The sequence below is a fragment of the Canis lupus genome, chromosome 30 (genome assembly GCF_003254725.2).
Source record: "Canis lupus dingo isolate Sandy chromosome 30, ASM325472v2, whole genome shotgun sequence".
In the NCBI taxonomy this organism is placed as follows: Eukaryota; Metazoa; Chordata; class Mammalia; order Carnivora; family Canidae; genus Canis; species Canis lupus.
The window spans coordinates 30,517,795-30,544,962 of NC_064272.1; the positions used below are offsets into that span (position 1 = coordinate 30,517,795).

A 27,168-nucleotide genomic window follows, 5' to 3' on the forward strand; every position below is an offset into this window, starting at 1 on the left:
ATGAGGCAGGAGTGAAGAGATGTGAAGAGGTGTCGGGGGCTGAGGGGGGCTGCTCTGGCTCCTCTGCCTCCCAGACTCAGGCTCCTCGGGAAGCAGCGCTTGGGGCCGGCTTCAGCTGAGGTGTCCTCAAGCCCGAAAGGGCACAGGGCCAGCTGTGACAGCCCTCTCTGGGCCCCAGGAGAGCCCCACTGATCTCTGAGGTCCCTTCCAGTACTGGCCCTCTGTGGCCCAAGCCCCTGCTTCTGCCCTCTGGGCCTCAAGGGATTGGGGAATGTCTTAGATGTGGAAGCAGGTGGAAGGGAAATTTCTCAAGGACAGTGGCCCCCGAGTCTGTGGCATGTGAGCCCAGACGTCCCTGCACCCCAGGACTCTGCGACTCCATCCCACCCTATGGTCCTGAGGGTCACCAAACTCCCTCTTTGCTCCTTTGTGAGGGGGTCTCAGGTTGGCCCGTTTTCAAAGCCGGCAGCTGGGTGCGGTAGACCGAGGCAGGTGACTTGGGTCCCGGTCCCGGCTGTCTGTCCAGCTCTGTCCTTCTCTTATTTTCATCAAAGTGGTTAGAAGCAACGGTGACTGCTGTGGTCCTGACTTTCACCGCCCTGCCTGGGTGACCGGGCTGGAGGCGAGGGTCTGCGCCCTGAGAAGCGCCCTCTGCACCAGCGCCCACCCACCCAGCTGTCCCCAGGCTCACCTGAGCCCAGCTCCTACCTGATGGTGTTGTCGGCCTCACAAGGGCAGGGCAAGGTGCAGCCTGAGCCGTGCAGTCCCTCGGGGCACAGCCGCTCCTGGCAGCGTGGGCCTTTGTAGCCAGGCTCACACTCGCAGGCGCCGGTGGCGGGCGAGCACTGGCCCCCGTTGTGGCAGTCACAGCGCTGTGAGCACTGGAAGCCGAAGGTCCCGAAGGGGCATTCCTCTTGGCACCTGCAGGACAGCAGACCAGGCTTGAGGCTGTGCCCCCTGTTTCCCCTTCCAGACCCATCCAGCATGCACCCCCTGCCTCCAGGCCTGGGCCTGGTATACTGCGCTCAATCCCAGCCTCTGCGGCTCCCTTCTTGTCCTCAGGGAGCACCTGTGAGGTCCCTGCTTTGTCCCTGGTCCCTTCAGTCCCCAGGCATTGAGTTTGTACTCCCATATTTCATTGATTCTAAGCCTTAAGTGCGGTTTCTGTGTCACTTTTTGATTGCAGTAAAATACACATAACATAAAATTTACCATTTTGACCATGTTTAAGTGGCATTAAGTATATTCACGTTTTGGGCGACCGTCACCACCATCTCCAGAACCTTCACATCTTCCCAGGCTGAAATATCCGCGCCCATTACACAATAAACCTTGTGTTTTTAAAACATGCTTTAGCATCTCTGCCATCAGTTCAGTCTTCCAGCTGATGGCATGTCATGGCTTAGTTATCAGTGTTTTCACTCTTAGTGGCAGGTAACGCCGATGCGTCTTACCATCGATGGCACCTTACTTTTGATGAAATGTGGTCCTTTCATTTCTACTGTTTCTGTTTCTTATCTTTTAGGCAGATGCCCAGTCTCCCCTGGTCAGACTGGAAACGTGTCTCTACCACAGTGTAGACCTTCCCTGAGTACAAGAGGCACCCTCCTTCACCAGATGGGACAATCTCCAACAAAAGTGACTATTTCCTTTACCTTGGATGGAGGCGGGGGAAGCGTGCTCAAGGCAAAGGCTGGGCCTCGCCCATCCGCTGGTGAGGCGCCCCCCAAGGAGGACTACAGAGCCCCTTTCATGTCCTGCCTTTTGTGTAAAGTAGCTTGCTGCTCCTTGGAGGTCCCAGCATAACCGTGATGACTCCACTCATTGCCTCACAGCCACTAGTCGTGGATCCTCTGTGGAGGAGTAGGGCCCCCGCTGCTGACTGCCTGACACCCCTCACCCCAGACCAGGGCTATTCCCCAGGGGTGTGGAGTCATTGTCACTGCAGCTGGATCCTGACAGGGTCAGGGGTACACCTGGGGGCATACAGGGTAACAGCGGTGGGTGACTCCTGCATCCCAGAGACAAGGGAAATGACCCGAGTCCCAGCACTGCTTCAGGGGTGCTGGAAGGGCAGTTCTGACATCTGCTTTCTCATCATAAAATGGGAATGATAATAACTAAAGCTCACCAGGTTGTTTGAGGATTAAACGAGATAATGGGTGTAAACATTTGGAAAGGTGTCCCACGCACTGTGAGGGCTCAGTAAGAATGATGGTTATGATTAATACTCTTGTTAATACTGTTTTCTGAAGTTCTCATAGCAGAGCCCATCTGACTTTCCGCCCCAGATGGGGGCATGGAAAGGTCCAAAGGGAAGAATTCCAAAATGTCAACCACGGAGTGGGCTTACAGAATTCTAAACTGTTCTAACTGTCATCTAGACAACTGTTTTCAGGCATTCTTATGCCTTCCACAATAAGGGTACTGGTGTGGGGGGAATAAAAAAAACACCCCTCAAACAGCCCTAATTTCTTTATTAAATCTTGGACAGTCATGAGTTGGAACCAGTGTTGGGACTAGGACAAGGAGAGCCGTGTATGGGGCCCCTTGGGTGCTGCTCACCAGGGGGCGTGGCCAGGCCCTAGTGATACTGTCGAGCTGGGCGGCAAGTGCCTGAGGCCTAGTGGCCAGGGTGTCGGATGCGAGTCTTGGCAACTCTGCATGGGGCACCTCTGTCTCTCTTCTCTTTGTCACCTTGTGCCCATGATGACAGGGAGAGGAGGAGAGTGACTGGGGTCTAGGCCTTAGGGCTTCCCCAAGGAAGATGCCACCCATTCTCCCCTTAGAGTCACTGTGGCAAAAGGAGGGATGTGGAAGAAAGGATGAGGGCAGCAACCGGGGGCAGCAGTTGGAGAGAAGCTTCCAGCTAAGCAGGCCCTAACACCAGCCCCAGGCCCCTAAAGCAGTGGATATGCCCATCGCCCCCAATGTGGAGTTGAGGGGGCTGGGGTGCAGACAGGTGAGGTGTGTGCCAAGTTCCTACAGCCTGCAAGTGGCTGACATGACCCCAGATTGCTCCCCTGCAGCTGTTGCTGCATTTTAGCCAGGCTGAGGTCCCTTTTAATAAGAAAACATAAAAGGGAAGAAGATAGAAGAAGGAAGAAGTTGTCTAGAGAAGAAACAGAGGGTAGAAGACAGGAAGGAGGAGGGGGGGAGGAGGAGGATGGAGGAGGGAAAGAGGGAAACTGAGGCAGGACAGTTGGACGTCAAGCACCGAACAGCTGGAAAGCCACTATCTGAACTGCTAGTTCCTTTTCAGCCTCAGAATGGATTTTCCCAGAAGTCACTCAGTCTGGTTCTCTTCAGATGTCTCAGGCACCAGGGCTAGAAACCCAAGCCAGGAGGCCCTCTTGACAGCTCCTCCCTCCCCCTGGAACATTCCTGCTCTCTGCTACCCAGCAGAACTGGGCAGAGCGAGCCCTGGCCGGTGAGCTCCTCCTGAAGGGCACTACCCCACCCTGCCATATTTATGAAGTGACTGACTCCACAGCCCCAGGAAAAGAATCTGGAAATGAAATATTGACAAGCTAATCCATTTACATAATCAGCCTCTCTTTTTTTTTTTCCTACTCACAATTTAAACAACTTATTTATTTAGAGATCAAGCAATGACTGCTAATGAATTTTCCACAAAGCATGCTAATAACGGGGCCTGTGGAACAGAAGGGTAATCACAGCAGGAATTAGTTTTCTACTTAAACATCCTTCCTTTGCAACATATCAATCTAATGTGTCTGATATTGCCATTAACACCCAGATCCATTGCTCAATTAAATTACAAAATGAGCTGCAAAGCCTTCGTTACGTTTCATGTTTAATTTGCACTGGATTTTGCCTATCTGGGGAGGCCCGCATTATTACATCCACTCAACTTTAATATGCTTGCAATGATTTGGGGAGGGTTAATGCAGTTGTCACCTACAAAATTAATGGAGGCAATTTTCTAAAATATTAAACACTAGGCGGCCCGTTGAGGTGGGAAACCCAAATGCTACCTGGCCCTCCCACTGAACCCTCTCTAGTTGATGGGTGAAGCTTGCTCAGAGGGCCCCAAGGATTTGGGATTTCTCTCTGCCCCAGGATCACGGGTGGGACCCAACAAGAAGAGGGATTAGGATTACTTTTCTGTTGGGTACATTTTGGCAGTGAAAACCGAGAGAGTCCGTGACATAAGGCCTACTGGTGCTGAGTCCATCCAGCTGGAAGTCTGGGCCTGTGCCTTTCCAGCAACAAGTGAGCTTGATTACCTCTCATGTGTAAGTGGACTGAAACAAAGGGTCCTGTTCTGGTTCTGGGGTCTTTTGCCTCCTGACCCTACTTGCTCATCCTGAGCATTTCCTTATTAGGGGAGAGGATGGGGATAGAAAGCTGGGCTCAGTGCTTCAGCCCTCCCCACCACCCTGCTAACCTACCCCAGAGACCCCGTCTCTGACAGAAGTCAGGGAGGATCTCTGGATGCCATACCCCATGTTCTAAGGCTGGGAAGCCCATGGAGATGCACTCTAGCTCACAAAGACATCAGACCTGGCTCAAAAGACTTCAGGCTAGAGGCCAACAAACTTAGGCAAAAAAAAAAAAAAAAAAAGGAAAATTGCTTTTCTGACCATCATCAAAGATTTGGGGCTGACTCCAGTGACAGTTGGAGGAGCCCAATTATGTTGTCACAGCCAGGAGGATCAATTAGTTGACTCAGCCTAAATCCCTGCTTGCTGATGTTACCTGGGCAGGGGAAGCAGAGGGATGGCGAAAAAATGTTCCTTTTGCTTCACTTTGTCTGGGCAAAGTAACAAAACCCAGGGCCAGAGATGAAACATGGATCCCACAGAAGCAGAGAAGGGGTGTGAGAGCTTCCACCCTACCGCTCCTCTCTCTGCTAGAAGAGACATATGTAGTTGAGGCATGGCCTGGGTCCTGTGGTCCTCTTCCAGCTCCGAATTCACTCATCTTCCACAGCACCTACCCTATCATCACAGCATCTTCCTGCAATGGCAAATGTGCACGTACAGTAATTCCTCAGTTACGTGTTTTGTGGTTTATCTGCTCTGCAAGGCTGGTCTGATTCCAGGACATGGGTGCCCTTGTTCAGTTGTCAGGCCACTCGCCCTCAGAGGAGGCAAACTGATGCCAATATCCTTTTGGTATAAACTAAATTCGGAATAAAAATGGAGTTCTAGAAGAAATCATGCAAAACATGTGAACTAGTTTACACTCCCAGCTTCTTTGGATTATTGGTGCCACTGCCTCCCTCCAGTGAGGCAGAAAGCAGAAAGGGTGGTAGGTGTTCACATTCCTCTCCTGGTAAGTCAGAGCAAGTCTAGGGCTTGGGTCACTAAGCAGGGGGAGGTGTGTGTGTGTGTGTAGCAGACCAAGGGCCAGGAAGGATGAGCTGATGAATCTTCCAGGCAGGAGGACTCTGAATACTCTCTGAGAAAGTAGGAAAGCTCACAGAGGAACACTGTGGGGTACTGAACCTCAGCCACTCTCTGCAAAGCTGCTGGGAAAATGAGCAACACAAAGAGCAAGGACAGTAGTTGACAATTCTCTTACCTGTCCCCCATGTATCCAGCTGTGCAGTGGCACTGTCCAGTCACATGATCACATTGCCCTCCATGGTGGCAAGGACAGTCCTGGCTGCAGTTCTGGCCGAATGTCCCTGGTGGGCAAGGCTGGGCACACACTGCTCCCTGAAGCAGATGAGGGAAGACATAGGGGTAGGGCAATCCTGATGCCACTCTCTCCTAGAAGAGGCACAGCTAGTACAACCCCAGGGACCACCCCATTTCCTCAGTGGGACTTTCTCAATTATAGAAGCATAAGAAGCTGGACATTGTGGTTCTAAAGTCCCACTTGAGAGATAGGGAGACTGAGGTCAATTGGCTCATCCAATTATTCAGCACACATCTATGAAGTGCCTACCGTATACCAGGCACTGTGTTAGACATTAGGGATACAAAAATATGAGGAAGGCTCAATTAGTGACCTCCCAGTTTACTGGGGAGAGAGGCAAGAAAAGCAGATAACTAAAGTACAATATGCTAAGTGCTCTCACACTGGCATACGGTAAAGAGCTGAGGAAAAACAGAGACTGATTCTACATGATGGTCTGGAAACACACACTTCTTTCCCAAACCCTGTTAACATAAGAGCAAAGGGGGAAAGGTATGAGCCTACAAAGGCAAAAAGAATGGGAGCAGAGGTCATGCAGGACATGAGATGTCACATGCTGGAAGATAGTAACCTCAGAAAAGCTCAGGAATCAGAGATACCAGGAGACTCTGAGGGTCAAAGTGCAGGTATGCTGAAAGTTTATAAAAGAGAGAACAAGACCCCAGACCTCTGCCCCCACTTCAAAGAGCCAGGTGACTTCCCCAGTCTGGCAGAAGCCTGGCCTGGCAGTTGACTTTTGAAGAGGTTGGCCCATGTAGGCTTGGTCATAGGTATACCAAGCTACAGCTGAAGGGGTGCCATGAGAAATGAGGAGCCCACGCAACTTCACCTGCTCAGCAACTAGACTGCTGATTATCACTCTATTCCCATGGGCAGAATGGGAATTCTTTGGAGGATTCTTTCCTGGGGGCACCAATAAACTCAAGGGGAAAGACCTACCAATAGCAATATTTAAGGGTCCTATCGGTCACAACAAGCCTGGCAACACCCTCTACCCATAGGCTTCCAACCAGCTTTCCTGAGGCTTGCTGTAAAACATGAACAGGTGGTGAAGGGTCACTAGATATTTCAAATGAGGCTCTAACATGACAGATGAAGACCTAAGCAGGCAGACAAATACACAAAAGGAACACAGAGGTAATGGGAGCTATGCAGGGAGCAAAGAAAACATTTAAGAAGAGAATTATAAACTTCTATTATCATTAAAATGGATATCTGTAGGTAGTTATATGAAATCGTTTAATCTATGGGAGTGGGGTGCTATAAAAGGGGATAGCCTGAGAAAAGCAAAGAGTTTTTGAAATCTAAAAATAAGATGGCAGGAATTTAAAAAAATTGCAGTAGAAGAGTTGGAAGATGAAGAAATCTCCCACAGAGAAGAATAAGAAAGAAGGAGGAGGGGGAGGCACTAAGGAAGGAAATTGTGAGCAAAATATAATAAAACTAGATGATCAGTCCAGGAGGTCTGATAGCTGATTAAAAGAGAATTGCAGACAGTGGAACAGAAAAAGTGGAGGTGTCTAAATTAAATGGGAAAAATAATACAAGAAAAATTTCCCAGAATGGAGGGATGGAAAGCACTGATCTCTGAATTGAAAAGGTCTATGAAAGTGAAAAACACCCACATTAAGGCTTGTCACTATAAAATTTATACTTCGATGTATAAATTCTCCCCAAAGCTTTTAGAAACTTACATTCAAAAGAACAGGAACCAAGGGACACCTGGGTGGCTCAGGGGTTTAGTGCCTGCCTTTGGCCCAGGGTGTGATCCTGGAATCCCAGGATCAAGTCCCACATCGGGCTCTCTGTATGGAGCCTGCTTCTCCTTCTGCCTGTGTCTCTGCCTCTCTTCTATGTCTCTCATGAATAAATACATAAAATCTTAAAAAAACAAAAACAAAAGAACAGGAACCAAAAGGTACTGGACTTCTTAACTTGACTAGAAGCCAGATGATAATGGAGCAATGCCTTAGAAATTTGGAGGAAAATAATTTGCAACCTAGAATTCTATATCCAGCTAAACTAACATGTAAATAGGGATTCAACAAAGACATTTTCACATTCAAATAGCCTCAAAAAATTAACTTTCCATGAACTTTCTCAGGAAGCTACTGGAGGATTCTTTTTTTTTTCATCCAACAGAATTATTCAAGAAAGAAGAAAGAAATGGGGACACCAACAGAGCAGAGAAGTTAAGGGAATTTCAGGATGCCAGTGAAAGGAAGTCCAAAATGACACAGGGCAGCAGGAACTGAAGCACACAAAGCTCCAGTGTGGGAGTGCGGCCTCAGAAAAAAACAGAAATGAAAAGCAAATTGAGAGATTGCTGATGTGTCTGACCTTATTGACAGGTTTCAAGTTCTGCCAGAGAGTTTTAGGGATAAATTAGTGATAATACAGAAGTGAGCATATTAATATAAACATTGATTTTGAATTCATTATGTCTTGATATTATGAAATCATTAATGTCATCAAAATGATTCAACCAACACTTATAATAAAGTCCCACTTGAGAGGGTGGGGGAAGGATTGCATGTGTCTGTATCTGATTTGAATATTCATCTGTGGTAGGAAGTCAACAGATTCAACAAATGTCTATAATGGAAAAGTCGGGAAATGGCAGTGAAGTATGTGATGCAGAAATATGGAGGGAAATGCCAGAAGAATCACCCACAGGATGTGAACATACCTGCCTTCCTGGATGAGTAAGAGGACTATTTTCCCCTTCCTCCAATACTAGCCTTGTGAGAGTAGATAACTTTAAATATTATATCTATGAATCTTAGGTCTTTACTAAACAGACCTCTGAACCAGCTGCCCTTCCAGCCTCTCCCACACTAGAGATAGTCATTTCTCTTACAGAGAATGAGGATTCTCATGCAATTAATTAATCAATTAGTTCAACATCCAGTTATTACGCACCAATAATTGCCAACCCGGAGGAAGCAGTTTGCTTAGGAAAATGCTGCCAGACCCAAGTCATTTTTCAATATCATCCAGTTTACTGTAATGAATTAAGTGGGAGGCCTTTTAGCTCAGACTTCTCTTCCCTGCTTGTCAGAAGGTGAGGGGCTGAGATGGGGCAGAGGGAGAGGGCTTGCAGGGGGAGAGGCAGCAGCTGAGAACAGCAAGATGAGTGTGCATGTGAGGAGAAGGGCAGGGAAGAGTCACAGAAGGGGGTGGGAGGGGTCCCCCACAGAGGCCTGCCTTCCTCACTGCACTGCACAAGCTTCTGAGACATGATGAGGGCTCCCTGAGGAGGCCAGTAGGGAAGCTTGGTGCACAGAGTACTTCCTTCCAACATTTTCCAAGGAAATCAGGCATCCTGGAGACTTTTTGGACAGGTAGGCAAGCACCAAGAAGACCCTGCTCGACATTCCCCAACTGCAGGTACCCCAGGTGCCTGAATCCCTCCTCAGGCTGGAGCTCCTGGAGCCTGAAGTAGTTCCATACCTTGGAAGGGACAGCTGCCCAGTGTGGTTGACGGGACACTGGACTCAAAGTGAGCACTGGGGCTCAAGTCTCAGCGCTGCCTCCTCCCAGATGGCTGAGCTATGACAAGTCCCGTGATTGTTCTGAGCCTCAGTTTCCCCACCTATAAAACGGGAGTCAAAACTCCCAGTCTCCAAGGTGGTTGTGGAGGTCAAGTGAGGTTGGAGATGTGAAGGAACCTAGTACAGTATCCTAAGAAGCAGGCCCTTAACCAATATTAATTCCACCCAAGCGAACACCTGGTGTTGTACCTACTAGGGGCCCAGCACCAGCGGAGCCTGGGAAGAGTGGGAAAACCTTAACTGATAATGTTGCTGATTGGAGGAACAGGCTTGGGGGATGGATGGGGGGAGACAGCAGGCAGCGAAGTGTTCACTTAAATAAGAGAAGGCTATGGCTTCTCTTCCGGTTTTCTGGTTTTTCTTTTGCTGTTATGAGCTGAATTGTGTCTACCCACATTCATATCATCTTATCTCCAGGTAGCCCAGAATGTTGTATTTGGAGATAGGGTCTTTATAGAGGTAATAAAGTGAAAATGAGGCCCCTGAGAGTGGGCCCTAATCTAATCTGATGGGTATCCTTATAAGAAGAGTCAATTAAGACACAGACACCCACAGAGGGAGTGGGTAGGATCTACAAGCTAAGGCGGGAAGCCTCAGAAGGATCCAATCCTGCCAACACCTTGATCTTGGACTTCTAGCCTCAAGAACTGTGGGAAAATACATTTCTGTTATTTAAGGTCCCCAGCCTCTGCTACTTTGTCACAACGACCTCAGCAGACTCACACACCTGCCCTCTGGTCAACCAAGGGGGTTGACTGCAGTGGGTTCTTGGGCGGAGTGGCATCCAGAAGGTTGCATATGAGGGGAGGCAATAGTCCTGCTCCTCTGAGAAGTGGTTAGACCAAATGGTTTGTCAAAATCTGGAAACCAGCCACTCTTTAAGAGGACGGTGGCTAAATGGAGCATAAATAAGAGGCCTCAGGCAGGCCACCACCAATTCCTCCAGAGAAGGAATGACCCAGACTCTCCAACCATCTGAAGGCATTTCCAATGACCACCCCTGTCCCAGGTAGCAGGGATGCTCTCAGTGGTCAGTGACTAGTGGTTGGTGCGGGTGCTGAGGAAATGGTCCAGGTACCGGCCAGGGCATGGGTCTCGACTAGCCATCCTTCCTGAACCTGAGCATCTGTGGTTTTACAGCCTTGGCTCCAAACACCAATTGCTGGCCCTCTGGGACACGTTCCCAGCACATCAGCCCCATCTCTCCTCAGGCCTGTTGCTTCCTCTATGTGGGTGTGGGTGTGGGTGTGTGGGTGTGTGTACATGCACATAAACACACTATATCCAGCTTCCACCATCCGACTAGGAACTCCTAACGGGAGCTGATCACATCTCCTCCTACTTCCCCTTCTGTCTTCAGTTCTCACTCTCATCCAACTACTCACACCTGGCTTCTCTCCTCTGAAAGGTGAACGATAAAGAGTAATAATTTCCCAGGCTCTTTGCAAAGGCCCCTCCTGGAAAGAGATAACGACAGCTAGGCAAGTGGAGTGTCCTACAGGTACACCTAGAGCCTGGTGGCCAGGAATCTCTGAGGAGGGGCCTGGAGGGCCAGGGGTGCTGGCAACTTTTCTCCAGCTCTGCTCAATGTCTCAGTTCTTTGGGGAGCTTCACTGTGTGAGTTAGCAATTGTATTCTTTAGATTTTGAGTATGGCCGAAGCCACCGGAGACCAGGGAGAAAGTGAGGTCTTGGAGGATGAGGAAGGCGGGACCCTTCTGCCCAGCACCCTCTTCCTGGCCCCAGCCCTTCCAGGGAGGGGTCCCAGGGACTGAGCCACAGCTTCACTCCACTGTGTCTCTGCATGCACGAGGGGTATTAATAATTCATACAAATCTGCAAGTTAAATGCTGTGTCAAAAATAGAAATGCAATTGTCTACAATAAAATTAAAAACATAAAGTCCCCAAATCCAGAGGCTTCTATTGACAGAGCTTCTTGTCATATGGAAGAAAAAAACCTCTCACTGTGCTGGGGAGAAAAAAAATCCTCCATGTGTTGGCCTCCACCCTTCCCCTGCCTTCAATCACTGGCCTCCATCAGTCTCTTTGGAGATGCCTTTACAGGTACAGGGCCTGGCCTGGGCCCATTCTCTTCCTACCTCACCTTGATCCAATCTCACTGCCTACAGCTAGGCCTCTGAGGACCCACTCCACGGGTGGTGGAATTCTGGAAGCCAGTTGGAGATAAGTGGGTCTTTTCAGAGAGTGGTGCAGGGTGGGAGAAATGGGCAAATGTGGGAGAGACAGCAACAGCCTTTATCCTCAGACACCAAGGGCTGCGGTTTGAGAGTCTGGAGTCAGGACACCCAGATTCTAGCCCACCTTCCTCTTAACCAGAAGTGTGGCCTTGGGCAGCTCACTCAGCCTCTCTGGGCCTCAGCTTCCTCGTCTGAGAAAGGAATGTATTAACAGACCAGTGGTGTTCAAACCTCTAAAAGCTGGGAGACCCTGTTTTTATGTGAAATCTTACCTAGAACCTCAATACAGAAAGTAGATCCAAATGGAGAAGAGCAGGTATGTGGGACCCAGAGTGCTAATTATTAAGCTCCTCATCCTCACCCCTAAGAAACCCTAGGGTCTGTGAAACACAGAAGGAAATCCTACAGTCTCGATCAATTACTTCCAAATGCAGACCTACAGACAGGCTTGGCTGCCTCAGAATCATCTAGGGAGCTTATTAAAAGATAGAGGCCCAGGCCCCAGAAGGTCCCTGGTGGGGTCTGGGAATCTGTACTTAAGCCCCCCGTCTTCAGAAACTCTGGTGTGCAGCCGAGTTTGGACACCACTGGACCATATCAACTCCCGGTCCTTTCTTGCTCTAAAAAATCCTGGCGAATCTGTGCCTGTGTCCGTGGGCCTGGTGGGCATCCCTCCTGCCTGCTCCCTGTGACCCCTGCGTTCACAGCCTCCCGAAATATCCTGCTCCTGCTCAGCAACCCTGTCCTCTCCAGCTTTGCCAAGTCTCAGGCCCCAAGGGAGACAGCTGGCTGTGTCACTGAGCTTCCCCTGACACAGGGTGTGTTACTGGAGAGTCAGAGGCAGGGAGAGAGCCCAGGAAAGTCAGTCTTAGTGACTCTCTGCTCCTGAAAAGCTGGGGTCTGTGGCAGGGGAGAGGAGCACTGAAAGAGCACGTGAGCTGAAAAGGAGGCTCATAGATAGGCTGTGGGATCCAGGGAAGTAACACAAGCAATTATAAAGGACTTGAGGGTTTGCAAGCACTTTGGACGTGCACTGCCTCATCTGAGCCTTTTGCCAAGCATGGCAGCTAGGAAGGCTAGGGCTTAGCTATTTAGCAGTTCTGCTTACAGATGGGGAAGCAGAGACCAGAGTAGCTGAGCGCTTTTTTCAGGGTCAACGTTGGACAGAGCACCTGAATTTCGACCCGAGAGGTTATAATTCCCATCCCCTTTGTCCATTGTAGTGGTTTCCAGACATAAGACCTGGACAGGTTGAGGCAGCAACAGAATTGCCTGGAGCACATGTTAAAATACAGATCTGGGCCCACAGAATCAGGAAGTGTGTGTCAGAGAGCAGGGGGTAGAGGCTGGGAATCTCAAGTTCTAGAACTGCATGGGATCCATGCTCTGCTATCTTCCCTTCACCTCCCACCGGCTGCCCTGTCCTTACACCACACTCTGTCCTGTCACATCCGGCCCAGAGCCCGTGGCAGCTCAGGCGAGCACCTACACCTGAGGACAGGGCTAATCTAGATTTCAACTCCTTTGAGCATGAGGGACCACAGGCACAGAGAGGTTAAGTAGCTTGCCATCAGTTCACACAGCGCTTAGAGGCAGACGTGATTCAGAGTCGTGTCCATGGCAGCCCTGGCAGCGTCTAGGGATGCCCATGACCACGGATAGGAGGGAGGATTTTCGGGATGGGAGAATTTAACCTGGCAAGGTGTGTGAGCGAGGGATGCCCACACCTCTCACGGGGTTCCACCCAGGTCCTGAGGGCCCACCTACCGTCCAGCCTGGGGGGCAGGCACATTCTCCAGTGATGTGGTGGCAGGTGCCCCCATTTTGGCAGGGGCAGCGCAGCTCGCAGTGAGCCCCATGGCTCCCAGGTGGGCACAGCTCCTCACAGCTGCATGGAGAAGCAGAGGTGTTAGCCACGGCAGCATTTAGTCGGACGGCAGGGCCCCAGGGCTCCCCAGGAATTAGTGAGTTCACAGTCAGTGTGAACTGGGCCACTAGCTGAAATGCAGTCCTGCTTCCTGCCAGAAGGGGGAAACAGGGCTCGGATATAAGGAACTGGAATGTTGTGTGCTTGGCCAGTACCTGTGGGATGACTTTAAGTGCTCATAGTGTCAAGAAGAGTGTTCTGGGGAGGAAGCCTTCTGTGAGACGACGACATTTTTACTTGGGTCCTGAGGGTGAAGTTAGTTTCACTGGGAGAAAGGAAGGAAGGGCATGCCAGGCAAAAGGAGCACCAGGAGTAATGACACTGAGAAGGGATTAATCAATCCAGCTTTTAAGGATCCATCTAGATTCTAAAAGATTTAGGGAGAGAGGATATCTGGAGCATGCCCCATTTCCAGGCTCTGGAAGGTTCTCAGTTACTGTAACAGGCTCATGTGCACTGCTGAGGTATGAGGGAGCATCTGCGCAGGATCTTGGCCTTGGGCCTTAGGGCACTGGCCCTGGGCATGAGTGGGACTGGCCAGGCAGTAAACATCGTCAGTCAAGGATGTGTCCCTGGCCAGTGTCCTTGGGTGCCCTCTCAGGACCTAGGGCTATTGGGAGGCCACTGAGCCATCGACAGGATGGGGAGAACTTCAGTCTTGCCTCTGAGCAGGGGCGGGTCTCAGTGAAGCAGTACAGACTCCTGGAAACTGGAGTGAGGGGCTGTTTGGGGTCTGAGGGGAGAAGACAGATCGGAGCAACAGGCAACAGTGAGTTCCCCGAATCTATACACGATACCTGCCCGGGGCCCTCGTCCACCTCTTTCTCAAATAGCCTGGAAGGGTCAGGACCCAGGGGAGTAGCAACATTTGGGTTGTGATCAGAGGAGACTGCTAAGCTGAGCTCTGGGGCCCCGGGACAGGACGGGGGAGGAGTTTAAAGTGCTCCCCTGGCCCTGCTTGGTCTCAGGCTGCACCTGTCCCCCTGGGGCCTGGGTGGGGGGAGAGGCCTGGGCATGTAACCTGCATAGGACCTGGAGTCCCAGCGCCAGAGAGCTGGTGGCCAGGACGGGCTTGAACTCCCTTCTGTTCCCACCATCTCTCGGTTGGAGGGACCCCCCACTCCACCCCCACCCCCTCACCCGCAGGTACTCACTAGACTCCGGTGTAGCCGGGCGCGCAGAGGCACTGGCCGGTGCGGGGGTCGCAGCTGGCCCCGTTGTGACACTGGCACGGCAGCTGGCAGCCCTTGCCGTGGGTGCCGGGCGCGCACAGCTCCTCACAGCGCCAGCCACGGAAGCCGGAGGCGCACACGCAGGCCCCCGTGATGGGGTTGCACAGGGCTCCATTCTGGCACTGGCAGCGGTTGCTGCAGTGGGGGCCCCAGTGGTCGCTGTCACAGCCTGCAAGACAGGAGCCGGCCAGGGCTGAGGGAGGCCCCGAGGGACTATCCGTAGGACGGAGGGCAGTGCTGAGGCCCCGACGGCCTTCCTCGCTGGGCACTGCTCTCCTCTGGTGAGGAGGCAGCAAGGGCCATCGCCCCCGCCGTTGCTTCACTTTCAGTTCAATTCCTTTACTTTCCAAGTAGCCAACCTCAGAAGGTGCAGGAAAAAGCAATGTTTCCCTGGGAGGGGGCAGACAGCTTTCAAGATCATCGTATGTAATTAAATGTTTCAAAGAGTGCTGAGCCCGCTTTGCAGAAATATCCACAGCTGTGAAAAGGGCCTGAATGGAGAGCCCCAGGTAGGTCATCCAGCCTACTGCCACCTCCCACTAGGACCCTCACCTGGTGCATACAAGACACACAACAAGATGTCCCCACACCATAGCCTCATTCACTTGAATCCTGGAGTATGACGGATGCGGAGTTCAAGCATGGACATGGATAGGCACAAAAAATGTTCCAGGAGGTCAGTGGAAAGATTGCTCCCAGCTAAGGAGATTAGGCAAGACTTCCCGAGGAGAGGGCATCTGAAATGGGCTGTCTCTCCCTTGTCTGCCTTTCAGAGTGACCAACTGTCCTGGTTTCAGCACTAAAATCCCACATTCTGAGAAATCCCTCAGTCCTGGGCAAACTGGAATGGCTAGACATCCTACCTCCTGAAGACAAGGAGATGAGCAGTTGACCTTTGTGCTCCCGTGATTCTAGGGTTTAGACACCCAGAAAGGGAAGGGGGCGGGTGAGTGGGATTGGAGAAGGTGTCTCTGGGCAGGCTCAGTATGAACAAAGAGACAGTGGCGCTTGAGGGCTGGGCAAGTACAAGAGCACAAGGTTCTACTGAGGCCAGTGAGTACCTGGGATCTTTGGGGACTAAGGCATTGATGGAGGAGTCACTCCATCAGCCCCACAAACTCCCTTGCATGTACCTCCCACTTGCTGATCAAGGTCAAGTGGTCAATGTCATGGAGGCTGTCCCTCATCCTTTAGAAGAAGGAACGCCTGGGTGGCTCAGTGGTTTAGCGCTGCCTTCAGCTCAGGTTATGATCCTGGAGTCCCAGGATCGAGTCCCACGTTGGGCTCCCTGCATGGAGCCTGCTTCTCCCTCTGCCTGTGTCCCTGCCTCTCTCTCTCTGTCTCTCATGAATAAATAAACAAAATCTTAAAAAAAAATAGAAGATGGAACCAGCCTGGGCCCAAATCCCAACTACCCTATCCTGCTTTATTCCTTTTTTATCTGTGCCCCAAATAATCACATATACAAACTGAGCTGCCAGATTATGAGTAAGTCTCACCCTGTATTTACTTCCTGGTACTACAGAGAGTGAGGCAAAATCAAGTCCAAGAGCCAAAGCAGACTTGAAAAATAAGAATGAAGCTGGAGACACTACACTTCCTGATTTCAAACTGTATTACAAAGCTAGTAATCAAAACAGTATGGTATTGGCATAAAAACAGACACATAGGGCAGCGGTTTAGCGCCACCTTCAGCCCAGGGCGGGATCCTGGAGACCCGGGATCGAGTCCCACATCGGGCTTCCTGCATGGAACCTGCTTCTCCCTCTGCCTGTGTCTCTGCCTCTCTTTCTCTCTGTGTCTCTCATGAATAAATAAAATCTTTAAAAACAAAACAAAACAAAAAACAGACACATAGATTGGTGAAACAGAATAGAGAGTCCACAAATAGACCCATGCATATATGGTCAATTAATTTATGACAAAGGAGCCAAGACTATACAGTGGGGAAAGGACAATCTTATCAGTAAATGGTGTGAGGAAAACTGACAGCCACTCACAAAAGAATGAAACTTGACCATGATCTTGCAGCATACAAAAACATTAACTTGAAATGGAGCTAAAACTGAAGTTTAAGACCTGAAGCCATAAAACTAGAAGACAACATAGGTGGTGGACTCGTTGACATTGGTCTTATGATGATTTTTGGAATCTGACAACAAAAGCAACAAGAGCAAAAATGAACAAGCGGGACCACACCAAACTAAAAGGCTTCTGCGCAATCAACGGAAACCATCAACAAAATGAAAAACCAGACTACTAAATAGAGAAAACATTTGGAAATCATGTATTTCAAGGGGTTAATATTCAAAATATATAAAGAACTCCAACAACTCAATAGCAAAAAACCCCAACAATCTGATTAAAAACTGGGGAGAGGGTCTAAACAGACATTTTTATAAAGAAGACATACAGATGGCCAACAGGTCCATCAAAAGGTGCTCAACATCACTCATCATCAGGGAAATGCAAATCAAAACCACAATGAGATATCACCTCACACCTGTCAGAATGGCTAGTCTCAAAAGAAATAACAAGTGTTGGCAAAGATGTGGAGAAAAGGGAAACCTTCTGGGTTATTGTAGGGAATGTAAAGTAGTACAGCCACTATGGAAAACAGTATCGAGGCTCCTCAAAAAATTAAAAATAGAACTATCATATGATCGAGTAATTCCACCCCTGGGTATTTATCCGAAGCAAATGAAAACACTAACTCTAAAAGATATCTGCACCCCCATGTTCACTGCAGCATTGTTTACAATAGCCAAGACATGGAAGCAACTTCAGTGTACACTGATGGATGAATGGATAAAGAAGATGTGGCTTTTATATATATAAAGGAATATTATTCAGCCACAAAAAGAAGGAAATCCTGACATTTGTGATGGATAGACTTTGAGGGCATTATGCTAAGTGAAATAAGTCAGACAAAGACAAATACCATGTGATTTCTCTTACGTGGAATCTAAAAAAACAAATAGACAAAACCAGACTCATAGATGCAATGAACATATTGGTGGTTACCAGAGGTGGGGCATAGGGAGTGGGAAAAATGGGTAAAGGTGGTCAAAAGGCACTAAGCTCTAGTTATAAAATAAATAAGTCCTGGTGACTCTAGTTAATAATGCTGTATAATTAATAATAGGGGCTCCTGGGTGGCTTAGTCTTTTAAATGCCTGCCTTCGGCTCAGGTCATGAGGTTCCTGGCTGCCTGTAGAAAGTCAGCGCCCCAAGTCAGGTCCTCTAGGAAGACCATGGGGTCCTGGGATGGGGCTTCCTGCTCAGCAGGGAGTCTGCTTCTCCCCCTCCCTCTGCTCTTCCCCTCTACTCATGCACATGCACCCCCTAATAAATAAAATCTTAAAAAAATAATGCTGTATAATTAATAATATGTGAAAGTTGCTAAGAGCAGATCTTAAAGTTTCTCATCACGAGGGAAAAATGTGCAACTATGTATGGTGACAGATATTAGCTAGACTTGTGATCATCTCACAATATATGCAAATGTGGAATCATTATGTTATATATCTGAAACTAATATATCAATTATAGCTCAATAAAAAAAAATCAAGTCCAGTTATAGTTTACAACCTCCACTCACACTGGAAGAGGTTCACAGGACTGTGACCAAGTACCCAGCAGTTGGGTCTCTACGTTTCTCTCTTTCTGTTGCCAAGCACGCGTAGTAGAATTCCCATAAATTTTATGTACATATGATGTGACTCCATCGTAATGATAATGACAACCACATTTTAAATGCTCACTTGTGACATTTAAAACCCTGTAAGTTAGGTTTTATTACTCTCCATTTTACAGATGGGGAAATAAAGGGTCAGAGGGGTTAAGTGATGTCCCGAGGTTATAGTCAAGGGCGGGCTCAGGTCTGGCTCCAGCAATCTCCACTGTTGGTAAAGGGCACACTTTCTGAATGATGATCCTGAGGACAGAAACTGAGGTGTGATTGGGCATAAGGTGGCACCTGTAAAGCACATGTGCAGAGACACCACGTAGGCTAGCCATTTCCTCTGTGTTCGTCATGGGGAACAATCACAGGGTCCAAAATAAGGGATTCCCTTCATTGTTAGGGCTGTGGTTACTGCCCTCACACCTTGACTCTGAAGGAAACTGTCAGAGTCCAGAGCCAGTTTGTTCTTGGCGCATCCTAGGGCATACTTACACTTTGCTTATCAGAGGTGACCTCCATTCTCTCTAGCACAGCCCAAACCCCAAACTGTAGAGTGCACGGTCTACTGGGGATGGAGATGCTAAAGCAGCATTTAAGGTATACTGCAGAAATGCTACAGTAGGGGTTGCTCAGGACAATATAGAAGGGCATGGGTGGGTCTGAATCCAGACTGGGGGGTTAGGGAATATGTTCTCAAAGAAAAGACCCGAAACGGGGGTGAGAGGGTGAGCATGGGGAAAGGTTCTAAGCAGAGGAACTGATATATGTAAAAGCCTGGAGTTGGAGAAAAGCATGATATGAGAGAAAATTTAAAAAGGTATGTGTGTCTGGAGTATAGACTTTTAAGGTCAGCTTCCTGGGCAGGTCCCAGGTCCAAGGGCTTTGTGAGCTGTGTTTGGGGCACTGACTTTTTACAGGGGCAGCCAGGAAGCTCTGGATGCGTTCCCAGCCGGGCACAGACATGATTAGGTGGAGCCATAGAAAGACTGCTCTGCTGAGAATAGCTGTGTGGGCAGGAGACGTGGAGCGACAGCGGGGTCAGGGGGACCGGCTGTTTTAGCAGGAAAGAGATGGCAGTGGGCTTGACTAAGGAAGCAGCATGGGGAACACAGAGAAGGGGAAGGTTCCAGCTGTATTTGTGGGGTATAGACAGCAAGGACTGGGTGACCGATGGGATGCTGGGGGAAGAAAGAGGAGGGAGGAAGGATGTCAGCCTGGCTCAGGTTTGGGCCACTGGGTGGATATTGGTGCCACTAAACCTATCTTTTTAGGGGGAACCCAAGGGGAAAAGCAGTGATGTTGGAGAAAAGAGAATGATATTAATTTTGGTCAACGAGTCTAAGGTGCCTAAGGGACATCCAAGGACGCATTCAAAGCCTTCCCTTACCACTGAGTGCTGCACTAGCACCCAGGTGCTTTCCATCTTCTACTTGCCCATTCAACAAACATTGGCCCAACACCAACTCATGCCAGAAAGTGACCTGCGCTCTTGGAACGTACAGCCTAGTGGGAACAGAGACGCTGGAGCAGCATAAGTGGCACGTGGTGAAATGCAGTAATAGGGATGTTTCAGGAGTGTCAGAGAAGCACATGTAAACACAATCCCATGAAGCCTGACAATCTGGGTTCTCAGGGTGAGTGGCATGTACACACACACGTGTAAATTTGTGTCCATGTGTCTGCAGGTTTCATGGCGTTCCTAAAAATACATAGAAAGCACTTCATATCACAGTTGGAAACCATGGAAACAAACAGAAAACATTTGTAGACTAAAAAAAGCAAAGCATTTGCTATATTAACAGAACCATTAATAAAGGGGCAAATAGCCCCACAAATCCAAGCTGACAGGAAGAGGTTACATTCAATTTAGAATATTCTGATTAGGGAAGCAGGGAAGTGTGTAATCTGTTCCACATAAATTTCCCCTCAGAGTGATTAAATGGAAGAAAAAAAAATGTCCGGGTTCACAGGGATAAGCTTCAGTTATCTAGAAAATCCACTTAAAAACACCTCATTCCCCCAACAATGACAGAGAAATGAGGCAGAGCTGTGGCGAGTCAATTATCTTTTCCTGTTGAAGGTGAATAAGAACTACGGTCATTAAAATTACAACAGGACTTTGCATTCTTTTACAGATGCTCACAAACTCTTTCCAATTTGGCCTTGGAATGACACCCCTTCGCACAATTTTTGTCTGTCACAGACGTTCCTAATTATTTTTGGTTCTGGCTGGTGTTTTAGATGGTTGTATCTTCTCTAGGCAGCTCGTGTGCGGCCTGGCTGGTTCCTTCGAGCTTTTCCCAGCCTGGAAAGCTCTCCACGCTGGCCTCTTCTAGACTTTGGGGTCCAGGGATAATGTGTTCCTGGTTCATTTAATTCTCACCACAACTCATTTGCAAGGGGTGCGATTATGATCTCTGTTTTTGTTGATCAGGAACTGGAGGCCCAGGGAGGTTATGTAACTTGTCCCAAGTCACACAGCTGGGGAGTGACTGGGCATTTGAGCTCCTAACCACTGCTGTCCTACTGAATGTGGTCTGGTGTTAACAGAAGAGGGGACAGCCAGCCTGGGCTTAAACAGCCACCTTGGATAATTCACAAAGAGATGAGAAACTGGAGGCTCATTTCTCACATATACTTTTCTTAAAGTCTTTTGGTGATTATGTATTTTTAAGAGATTTTATTTATTTATGTGGGGTAGACCACATGCACGTGTAAGAGAGAGAGCACAGCAGAGGGAAGAGGAAGAAGCAGGCTCCCCACTGAGCAGGGAGCCCAATGAGAGAGTCAACCCCAGGACCCTGGGATCAGGACCCGAGCCAAAGGTAGACGCTTTGGACAGAGCCCCCAAGCGCCCCTTCACATGTACTTTTATATAAGGATTGGTGAATGTGTGAATGGTGATTTTAGGTCCCAGCTTTTCAATGGCTGGCCCTAATTTTCCTAATTTTATTCTCTCAAGATTATTTATTTAGACCTTTTTCTATTGTGTAAAATATATATAATATACCTTGTGCCATTTTATTCATTTCTAAGCATATGCCTCAGTGGCATTAATTACATTCACAGTATTGTATAATTGCCACGACTATTTCTCAGACTTTTCCATCCCCTTCAAACAGAAGCTCTGTACCTACGGAGTAACAGCTCCCTGTTGCCTCCTCTCTCCAGCCTCTGGTTGCCTCCTATCTCTCCTTTCTGTCTCTACGACTTTGCCTATTCTGGATATTTTATATTTGGAACCATATATTAGTCTTTTGTGGCTGGCGTATTTTACTTTGCATAACGTTTCAAGGTTCATCTGTGTTGTAGCATGTGGCACAAGCTCCTTCTTTTATAAGGCTCCATGGTATTATTTTATTGTATAAATATGCCTCATTTCACTTATCCGTTTTCTCTGTCAATGGACACTTGGCTTGTTTCCACTTTTTGGCTATTGTGAATAATGTTGTCATAAACACTGGTGTGCAATATTTTTTTTTGAGTCCCTAAAGATCATTTATTAAAGGTGCAACTATGTTTTCATGCCTTCATTGACTTTCTCTGTTTGGAACAATAACTCAGCTCACCATTATTTTTTTGCCATCACTGCTATATAAGCAGGTCTAGATGGCTTGCGTCCAGTCTCTTCCATTAGCCTTGGAGATTCCGTGGGTTGCAGTGGGGGGAGCTGGGATATGACCTTGTTTGTAGCAGCTCTGTCCCGCACATACACAGTCTCCCCCAGAGTCCAGCCCAGAGCTGGGCACGGGAAGAGCCGTCAGCCATCTGACAAGGGTGCCTGGCCAGGGCTTTTCCAGAGACCAAAGAACCTTCTCTCTGCTGCTTGTGAGGATTCATTTCCTCAGATGGTTGTTCTTGGCCTGGCTACACATTAGCATCACCCTGGGAGGTTTAAAAAATATAACACTTGTGCCTGGCCTTCACTCCTAGACATTCTGATTTAATTTTTCCAGGGTGGTGGGAGCCCAAGCATAGGTCCTATTTTAAAAAGTACAGCGGGCAAGAGCTACCATCCTGGTGACCTGCGTTCTCACTGGTCCTCTCAGATGGTCAGGAGGATGCTGGGCCTGAGGTGGGATGGGAGAGATGCATGGTTCTTCCCATTCCACAGGTGGGAATCCAGAGAACTCAGGATGGAGGCAAACTGGCCGCTGAAGTGAAGGTCAAGTGTTAGAAATGAATCCGATACCCACTGAGCTGCCCTAGTCTGTGCTAGAGCCTGGGCCAAGGCCTCCCTACCCGCCCTTAGCCATGGACAGACAGGCTTGATACAGTCAGAGCACCTCCCAGGAATGGCCCCCACACCCCCACCCACCCCAAGAAGATGTAGGGGGAGCTAACACGTCATGGGAGTGAGTGCTCCTGAGTTTACAAAGCAGCGGGCACAGAGGCAGAGATGGAGCCGCAGTAGCCTGAAACCATTCCAGCTGATAAATAAAGTGACTTCCCAGTGAGGGAGGCCATTTGTCAACTGACTTGCCCTAATAAAAGCACAGACAAATTCTTGGAGTCTGAGCACCTCCGCTCTTTTCAGGCTCCAGCTGCAATTCTGAGGGCACATCGGGGCTGAGTCACAGCCAGTGCGGTGCAATCTTGGGTAACCCCCTCCCCTCCCTGGGCCTGTTTTCTCATCTGTAAAATAATAGATGTGGACCAGTGGTTTTTGTTTGGAGTAGGTCACCCTCCCCAAGAGAGCATCTGAAATGGGGGCAGGGGGAATTAGGTTGTCACAAATGATTGGGGACTGTCCTGCACGAGGAAGAGCTTATGCTCTCCAGTGCCAGTGGTGTTCTCATTAAAGACACCAGTAGGTAAATCCTGGGGTCTCTTCCAGCTTTGATACTATGTGATTCCACGCTCTGATGCTAAATGTCCCCACTTGGAACAACAGGCCAGAGAGGAGACAGGGGTGAGAGGTGTGTTTGTCCTTGTGTAGAGAAGAAAAATTCGAGGTGGTTACCCGGGCTCTGAGCTGAGCCATCGCTCAGCTCCCTATCCTTCCACCACTTAGATTGTTGGAATTAAATATTAATAGACCAAGGTGCCATAGATTAAAACCCAAATCTCCCGACGCAGTCCCTAAGCCAGAAGATGCTGACAGCACAGGATTATAATGATGTATCATTAGCTCTTAGTGATCTATTTATTACACTTGTTACTTACTCTGTTATTTAACCGCATTATCTATATCCCCCCCCTAAGCCTCTGAAGGGAGGCAGGATTCGCAGTGGCTGCCCCGGATGGAGAGTGCACCTCCAGGCCTGCTTGTTTCCCAGGGCGCAGGGGTGGAGGGAGAAACACACAGGCACAGGAAACCCCCTCCCCCTGTGCTACTGTGGGTCGGCTGCATCCTCACCTGGGTTATTGCACCCATTCCTCTTCTAACTCTTTGCCACCTATTCATTCCCTGCCTTATCCCAAAGAGGATTTGTGGCAAACCATGTCAGTTGGGATTATTACCCCATTTTCCAACTGAGATAACTGAGGTCCAGAGACTTTAAATAACGAAACTGAGGCTTATCAATTTGGGCACGAGCAATATTTTGAGCCAGAGAATTCTTTGTTGTGGGGACCGTCCTATGGAGGATGTTTAGCAGCACCCCTGGCTTCCAACCTCTGAATGCCAGTAGCAAATCCTCTTCCGCAATCGTGGCAACCAAAAATGTCTCCAGGTATGGCCAAATGTCCCCTTGAGGACAAAATTATCCCTGATGACAAAAGGCAGAGTTGAGAGTCGGAGCCTGCCTTTCTTACTGCTAGGCTTTGGAGGTCATCTCCAAGCACACTGTACAGGTTAGGAAACTCTGGGCCCGAGAGACTGAGTGCCTTGCCTGTGGCCACACAGCTAATGCAGTGAAGAGCTAAAATGGAAACCAGCTGGCCATGTTGATCTAGGGCTCTTTGCATCCCTCCTTATTAGCTTTTGGGAGATGAGTGAGGTTCATTTATTGCTTGTCAAACAATCATTGAGCACCTACTATGTTCTAGATGCTGAGAAGCCCACAGTTAGTTTGAGAAACAGGCAAGCAAATGGCAAACGTGAACCCGTCAGAACATGAGTGACTAGTGGATGCTGGGCAAACTGTGCTGGGGCAGCCTCACCTAGGGAGGGAGCTCCACTGTCAGGGCAAGAATGAGGAGACCCAGGAGGGTCTTGAAATAGCGGGGCAGGGGGAAGACATGAAGCCAGCAGGTACATTAAAATGCCCTGAGCAAAGGTGGTCACTTTAGCTCATTACCTTCCTCAGCTCCATCACAGTGGCCTCGACCACAGTTCCAGGCAACCAAGTCTACTTTAACCTGATGTCATTAAACCATCAAAATATCACAAGGGACTCGAGAGATCCAGTAACTCCATTCTCTTGGGACCCTGCATCTTGCTGTAGAAAGATGCATCTGGAAGCCCATGTTGGCCCCAGCTTCAGGATATCACCAAGTCTCCCTGGCATTCCACCATGAAGACTCCAGTCCTCAGGGTGTGCTGGGATCTCCTACTGAAATGCACATGGCCCACGTGTGTGTAAGGGGTGTGTGTGTGTCACAACACGAGGCAATATCAGCTATTAATACCCCAGTTATCTGTTAATATCTGAGAGGCAACTAGCAGACCTGGGAGCCACATTAGGAAAGGTGTGTGTGTGTGTGTGTGTGTGTGTGTGTGTGTGTGTATGTGTGTGTGTGTATGTGTGTGAGAGTGAATCTACTTTTGGGGAGAGGAAATGAGAAGGTACAAAAGTCAAATTCCTCAACTTTGCACGGACTGCTCTGGACATAGAATGCCACAATATTGCGCGGACAGCTGATGGAAAAGAAAACGAGGTATTAGGTGCTGTGTAGAACCTAATTCGTTCAATTCGAGCCACAACGCCTGAGGGTAGCTAGAATTATCCCCATTTTACAGAGGGAGGAACCAAGTTAGGTGTGGTTAGGTGACTAGCACATGACATGACAGCTGGAGTGACCTCCGGCCTGTTTCTTGAATGGGGACATTTAACACCAATGCCTTGAACAGCAGAGTATCGGGTGCGAAGTGTGGTGGAGCTGGAACTCTGGGGTTCATTTACGCCTGTGCTCTCCTTGTCCAGGAGAGGATCTTGAGACCGAGAGAGGGCAGGGAGCAGTCCAGGCCGCCAGCGAGAGGCGGGAGAGGGTGAGACTCGGGACCCATGTGAGGTCTCTAGGCCACGCTTAGCAGACAGGCTGGTGCACAATCCATGGGCTCCTGACACTCTCAGTCCCTTCCTTTCCAGAGCCCAGGTCAGAATGCATGCCCCGCCCCACTCCTCTTCTCCAGCCTGTACCCCTCTTTGGGATAAATATACCTCAGTGACCCCAGCACTTCTGGCTCATACATTTCTGTGATAGGGTCAGTGAGGCCCAGGGTGAGAGGTACACTGGAGGCTGTCCCCAAATGGATCCAGGGGCGACCAGAGCTGGTCTGATCTCAGCTGTGCTTAAAACCTCCCCCCACCTCCACAGGCTTTTAATGAGGCCCAGCTCCTGGCTGCCTGGCTCCCTCTGATCTGCCTGCATCACTGCCTTTGAAGCTTCCCAGCCCCAAAGACCATTTATCTCCACAATTTGCCTAGAAAGCCTCATAAATCATGTCTGTGCACAAAGGAATTACCTCTTTGGAAGAGCTTTCAAAGGCAGCCGGCAAAGACACCACAGACCTGCTGGGGGACCACTGCTTTGGCCCCGCACCCTCCCCAGCATGCCCCCACCCCCCAACCTCGCTTTCAAAGCTCCTGAGCAAACTCTATGCTGGGGATATGGGAGGGGGGCTGTTGGGCATCAAAGGGAATCTGGTGAAGCTCCAAACTGTGGGATGGGAGCCCCAGATGTAAGCTCTGAGGGAAATGAACTCACAGTTGGAATGGGAAAGGCTGCAGGAAAGTCATGGGGTCCAGGCTGCTTTCCTATAAGGAGCGGACTCATTGCACCACCTTGCCTACCATTTCCTCATCATTCCACTTTCTCCAAACAGTGAAGTCTGGCCTGGTAGAAAGAGCCTCTCCCTGGCTGTCATGGCCCTGGGCAAGGTACCACCCTTCCAGTCCTCAGCATCTCCCTTGGCAAAGAGACAGGATTCGTCTAGATGGGTGTGTCAAGCTGTGACCCATGGAGTCCAAAGGGGTCCTGTGTGTAGGGTAGGGGTTCGGGCCATGCCAGCAGCTTCAGAGCTGCTGTGTGCTTTGCAGGGCTTTCACATAAAGACAGAAGATGAAGCAGCTCCAGGTTGGCATGGGGAGGCAAAAACACAATTTCTAAGATCCTTTTGGCCCTTTAAAGTCTGTGTTTAATTCCCCTGATAGTCAGAAAGTTATGCCACAGGTCTGAGACATTTTTTGCTGCAACGTAAAGCGATTTCTTTTCCCTCACCTACTCACTCATTGAGCAGCCTCTTCAGAGCCAGGCACCACCACGGATGCTCATGCCGAAGCAGCCCAAGTGTTGTTCAAGGTCTCTGTCCTTGAGGAACTTCCTGTCTGGCACTGTGGCCAGATCCCCACAGGGAATATGCAGGAAGCAAAAAGAGAAGAAGTAAAGGCTGTGCAGAGGCCTGGCTCCCCTGTGGGCCTGTAAAACACTTTTGAACTAAGGCCTGGTACACCTGTCACCCTATTCATAATGGAAACGGGGGTCTTTCTCCTCAGGTAGAAAGGGAGAGAGGGGGAGGTGGGGGTTGTGTTAAAGCTGTTCACTCACTAGCGGTTCACAGGCACTGGGGAGAGAGAAAGCAAGTTGAGGCAGCCTGGGTCTGGAGAAGCCTGGAGAGACATGTTGAAAGCCAGAAGAAGGCTGTGGGCCAGGGGCGGAATGGACTGGAACCCTCCACCCTGGCCATTCATCCTGGGAGTTACTGTGGCACCCCAGAGGTCTGGCGGAAGGCTGCTCT

The 27,168-nt window shown here is 49.3% G+C and overlaps 1 protein-coding gene across 6 annotated transcripts in view; it reads right to left on the reverse strand.

The window, feature by feature from the left end:
- MEGF11 (multiple EGF like domains 11) overlaps positions 1-27,168 on the reverse strand; it is a 344,966-nt gene that overhangs the window by 62,668 nt on the left and 255,130 nt on the right. For all 6 annotated transcript variants that reach the window (XR_003146032.3, XM_025472427.3, XM_025472425.3 and 3 more), the window contains 4 exons: positions 14,504-14,750; positions 13,190-13,310; positions 5,551-5,687; positions 709-921 (listed from right to left, as the gene is read on the reverse strand). Coding sequence is in view for 5 of the 6 variants with exons in the window: in XM_025472427.3 (XP_025328212.1) it covers positions 709-921; positions 5,551-5,687; positions 13,190-13,310; positions 14,504-14,750 (718 nt within the window). In the remaining variant the exon portion in view is untranslated. The remainder of the gene's footprint in view (positions 1-708; positions 922-5,550; positions 5,688-13,189; positions 13,311-14,503; positions 14,751-27,168) is intronic.